This window comes from Morone saxatilis, unplaced genomic scaffold, assembly GCF_004916995.1.
Source record: "Morone saxatilis isolate NCDOM2014 unplaced genomic scaffold, NCSU_SB_2.0 Contig3, whole genome shotgun sequence".
NCBI classification, from domain to species: Eukaryota; Metazoa; Chordata; class Actinopteri; family Moronidae; genus Morone; species Morone saxatilis.
In genome coordinates this window covers 71,011-76,010 of record NW_023339873.1, presented here as the reverse complement: position 1 = coordinate 76,010, position 5,000 = coordinate 71,011, and the positions used below count along the sequence as shown (strand labels likewise).

Sequence of the window (5,000 nt, the reverse complement as noted above, 5' to 3'; positions counted from 1 at the left end):
TATTCTTATTGATTGATTGATTGATTGTTTAAGAGAAAGACAGAACTCCCTCTGGTGAAAGGAGATACAGAATAACACTTGATTAATAAATAATAATAATTCATAATTAATTCATTAATAATACCAATTATTGCTGGGGAGGTTTTCCTGAAGTCAGCAGCCATGTTTGTAGGTCTGTGAACATTTACTGGATGTTTCACAACTCCACAAAGACACTCAGTGTGTGTGTGTGTGTGTTTGTATGTGTGTGTGTTGGGTGGGGAGGGGGTCATACAGTACATTCCTGGTGAGTCTGTCACCAACACACCCTGAACACACCCTGTGAGCTGTGCTGCGTTCAGGGACAGCCCAGACTGTCAGACTCACTGCAGTTTGTGTCATTTTACACAAACAGTCTTTAATCTGTGTGTATTGTGTGTACAGTGTGTGTACTGTGTGTACTGTGTGTGTACTGTGTGTGTACTGTGTGTGTACAGTGTGTGTACAGTGGTGTACAGTGTGTGTTAACTAAGTGTGTAGTACAGTGGTGGTATCAGTGTGTAGTGTGTGTACAGTGTGTGTACAGTGTGTACAGTGTGTACTGTGTGTACTGTGTGTACAGTGTGTAGTGTGTGAGACACGAGGAAAGTGAAAACTGTGACTTTATTTGACAGAAATGTCAATCAGTTCAATCAGTTCTCTAGAATCAATAAGTAATAACTGCTCAGAACTACGTGTTCACAATGACAATGCTAACATGCTAATGTTTATCATGTTATCCATCTTAACTAACTAACTAACTAACTAAAGAAGGTAACTGTAATCCATTAGAGTTACAGAAAAATATGTAATCAGATTACAGTGTAGAGTATTAGTACAATTATAATTTTAAATACATTAGAGGACACAGATCAATACTTCTTATTGATTCTTCTTTTCTTTCTCTCTCTCTTTATTTACATATTTGCTGTTGAGGTAATCCAAAAGTAACTGAAAGTAATCAAGTTACTTTACTATTGTGATACTTGGATTAGGTTACTGTCAAAATGTTTGAACAGGTAATTAGTAATTGGATTACATTTTTAAAGTTAAAGGTACAAAAGGAGGCACTTGGTGGATGTTAGAGTAACTGCAGCCTCTGTTAGAACTTCCTGTATCTTTCTCTCTGCAGCTGGAAGACGCTTTAGGTGGTTGGCCGGCTGGAGGCAACAATCAATCAGGAGGCAGCGCTGGCTGGCCGGGACAACCCACCAATCCTGCCTGGCCAGGTACAATTATCATCTTTTAGTCCAGCTCCATCTCTCTGGGCTGGTTTACACAGTTTTCTGATAGACAGATAGTAGGCAGCTGCTAACTGCTGCTAAGTGTAGCTGCTGTTAGCAGGACCAAACACAGCATCCGAGACCAACTGGGAACGCAGTACCAAGTTTACCTGCTGCTAACAGAGCTAACTAGCTAACTGTCTGTGTTCACTGGGAAGCTTCTGACCCTGCTAACAACAGCTACAGACAAACCTAATCCTGCGTATGAAGGCTAGAATAGAACTGAACAAAGACAGGATGTGTTTGTGTGTAAAGGTCAACCGTCCTCCAACCCCACCTGGCCTGGAGGTCAACCTGGAGGTCAACCTGGAGCTGCCTGGCCCTCCCCACAGCCCACTGCACCTGGAGGATGGCCCAGCCCATCACCTGGACCTGGACCTGGACCTGCCATCCCTGTTGCCCCACAACAGAGTCTGGTAAGACAGAAAAAGATAGAGATGGATAGTTGATGGATGGATGACGAACTGATGATGGATGGAGTTAATGGTTGTTTCCTTGTTGGCAGGCGGTTCCGTACAAACAAAGTCTTCCCAGTGGAGTTTATGACAAACTGCTCATCACCATCGCTGGAACCATCAAACCCAACGCTGACAAGTCAGTATGAACACTTCATTAAAAACCAAGGAGGGATGGACGGATGGAGGGATTCAGCTGATCAGTGATGTCTGTTGTTGTTCAGGTTCACAGTGGATCTGGGCACATCCAATGACCTGGCCTTCCACTTCAATCCTCGCTTCAACGAGAGCGGCAAGAAGGTGATCGTCCGGAACAGCTGCATCGGCAACAAGTGGGGGAAAGAGGAGAGAGACCTGCAGCACTTCCCCTTCGTCCAGGGACAGCCATTCGAGGTCAGATATTTCTTCTATACCTCTATCAAAATGTAAGACTTTATGTTTGTCTTCTGATGGTGACGCTAAGGTGTTGGATTGTCCCTGAATGCACCATAAAGTGTAGTTTGAGGACCAGTCTGTGAGGTTGTGTTTTTGTGGTTGCAGATAAAGATCCTCTGCTCCCAGAGAGAGTTTAAGGTCGCTGTCAACAATTCTCACCTGCTGTCGTTTCAACACCGGATCACCGACCTGAGAGCCATCAACAAACTCAACATCTATTACGACGTCAACCTGTCCAGGGTCCACACGGAGACTCTGCCCTGAGGCAGGTCACCAGATCCACTACAGATCTAATGGGGATCCACCAGAGATTTACCAGGGATCCACTACAGATCTACTGGGGATCCACAGGAGATCTGCCGGAGATCTACCGCGGATCCATCTGAGATCTACCGGGGATCCACTGGAGATCTACTGGGGATCTTCAGTAGATGATTCTTGGTCAGGTTAGCATAAAATGTTGTCAGTGGATCAACTTTATTATTATTCTTTAGACTTACTGTTCTAAAGTTTGACTCGTATAAATAAAGGCTTAAAATCCATCTGATTGTGTGTTTGTATTTGTGCAGCAGGAGAGTACCCAACCTCTGACCTCTGACCTCTGCTGGTACCATCAGTGCTGTACTGGGACCAATTCCCATTGTGGGATCCAGTGTTAGCTGTCATTATATAATAAATCATATTATTTCACACACATCATCATTCTTCCTCAGAACGACACATCTGTCCTCTTCTGCTTTACCATCCCACTCCTGTAAACCTGCTGCCTACATTACCCACAATGCAATTAGGTGGCCCACAGTTGGGCCGGGGATTCAGGTGTGTTATGCTATTAGCAGCTAACACAGTCTGGAGCCTTCATAGAACTTCTGTGACGTGTGCAGCAGGAAATGTTGTTGGAGGTTAAAGTGCTCACAGCCACCAGAGGGCGACATGGTATATTATATATATATATAATATATATAATATTCATAGGTGTGTTTTCATTAGTGTTTAATCACCTGAAAATGAGAATCGTTGTATTTTTGTTACTTTGAGAGGGAGCGGGTCCGCTGGTATGTACAGAGAACAACATGTCATATTGTGTATATCGCTTACATGAAACAACACAGTATCTAAAATGTTGTTTTTGTAGTCCATCTGATTCATGTGAGACCTGTGGTGTTGCAATGTACAACTACACCACTAGATGTCCCTAAGTGGTACACTCTGGAGCTTTAATACTACATTAACATTAATATGTGTGAGTGCTCAGTTCATTTTGCTGCACTTTTTTATTAATCCAAACAAACTTTAATTTTCCGAAGTACAAACAGTATGAAACAGCTTTTTGTTCTTATACACCAAAGGTTCAAACATAATCCCACCACAAACAGGCATAACTGATATATATACACTTATTTATATCTTTATACCACGTGTATGGTTTTATCTTAATGTTTTATCATTTCTAACTTGTTTTTATTTCCTGTATCTTATTTTATGTATGAAAGGGGCCATATAAACAAAGTTTATTGTTTCCATTTCAGTCCATTGGTGTTAAAACAAACAAAAAGTATAAAGGGAAATACTAAATAAAACGGCAAAGGGCAATAAATAAATAAATAAATAAATAATATGCAGATTAAATTGTAGTTTTAACATTCCAGTCTGATACAATGATTCCACTGCGCAATTACTTACGCGCACTCTTGTTTTTATATACACGATCTTTGGCAGACTTCGCTACGTCATGACGCAGCCTCTCCGGCTGTGCGTCAGTCTGCTGGGTCAGTGGTTGTTAGCTGGGAGCAGACAGACAGGAGCAGACAGACAGGAGCAGGCAGACAGGAGCAAGGCAGACAGACAGACAGGCAGACAGAAGACAGGGAGCAGACAGCACAGGAGCAGGCTTGACAGGACCAGCAGACAGACAGGGCAGACAGACGACAGACAGGAAGCAGGCAGACAGACAGGAGCAGCACAGACAGGGCAGGCAGCGACAACAGGAGCAGACAAGACAGACAGACAGGAGCAGACAGACAGGAGCAGGCAGCACCAGGAGCAGGCAGCAGACAGGAGCAGGCAGACAGGAAGGCCAGGCAGCACCAGGTTCCACAGCGGCGTTAAGGCGCGACATTTTAAACATTTTATTCAAAGGCTAAGGAACGCCAGCCCGACAGTGTTTGCACCATCAACGGGAAGCAACGCGGACAAGGTGTTTCACATTAACCGGGAACAACCGACAGTCGGTTCTGCAGGCATGCAACCGGGAACAACCGACATCGTTATCACTTAACGCGGAACACGCCGACCAGTGTTCTCGCAGCATCAAACTGGGAACAACGCGACCAGTGTTTCACATCACGGAGAACGCCAAACGCCAGTGCTTTTCAGCCCCATCAAGCGGGAACAAACGGCGACAGTCGTTTGCACCATCAGACGGGAAAAGCAACGGGAAAAGGAGTGTTTGTGTGTGGCAGGGCTGACTGAGGCGGAGATGGTCAGTGTCTGCTTAGCTCGCGCCGATGCTACTGTTATGTTAGCTCCCGCGATGGGGCTAACCTGTGTCTGTTAGGCCTCCGCGATGCTAACTGTGTCTGTTAGGGCTCCGACTGCTAACCTGCTGTCGTTAGGCGGGCAGTATTTCAGATAAACGAGTATTGATAATGCCAAGTATTGATAAGCAGCTATTCGATAATGGCAGTATGATGATAACAGTATTCACCGATAACGCAGTATTGATACACCGGCACTTCAAGCTGCTGTTCGCCAATAAAATACTTATAATCGTGCTAACTGTTCTGCTGTTCTTCTGTGGGTGGTCTAC

At 44.4% G+C, this 5,000-nt stretch overlaps 1 protein-coding gene across 1 annotated transcript in view; it reads left to right on the top strand.

The window, feature by feature from the left end:
• The window catches only part of lgals3b (lectin, galactoside binding soluble 3b), a 3,493-nt gene extending 760 nt beyond the window's left edge, over nt 1-2,733 (top strand). The window contains exons 3-7 of the mRNA XM_035673559.1: nt 1,151-1,247; nt 1,557-1,717; nt 1,807-1,895; nt 1,981-2,149; nt 2,297-2,733. Coding sequence (XP_035529452.1) covers nt 1,151-1,247; nt 1,557-1,717; nt 1,807-1,895; nt 1,981-2,149; nt 2,297-2,455 — 675 coding nt within the window. The 3' untranslated portion in view covers nt 2,456-2,733. The remainder of the gene's footprint in view (nt 1-1,150; nt 1,248-1,556; nt 1,718-1,806; nt 1,896-1,980; nt 2,150-2,296) is intronic.
• Nucleotides 2,734-5,000: the final 2,267 nt, after the last annotated feature.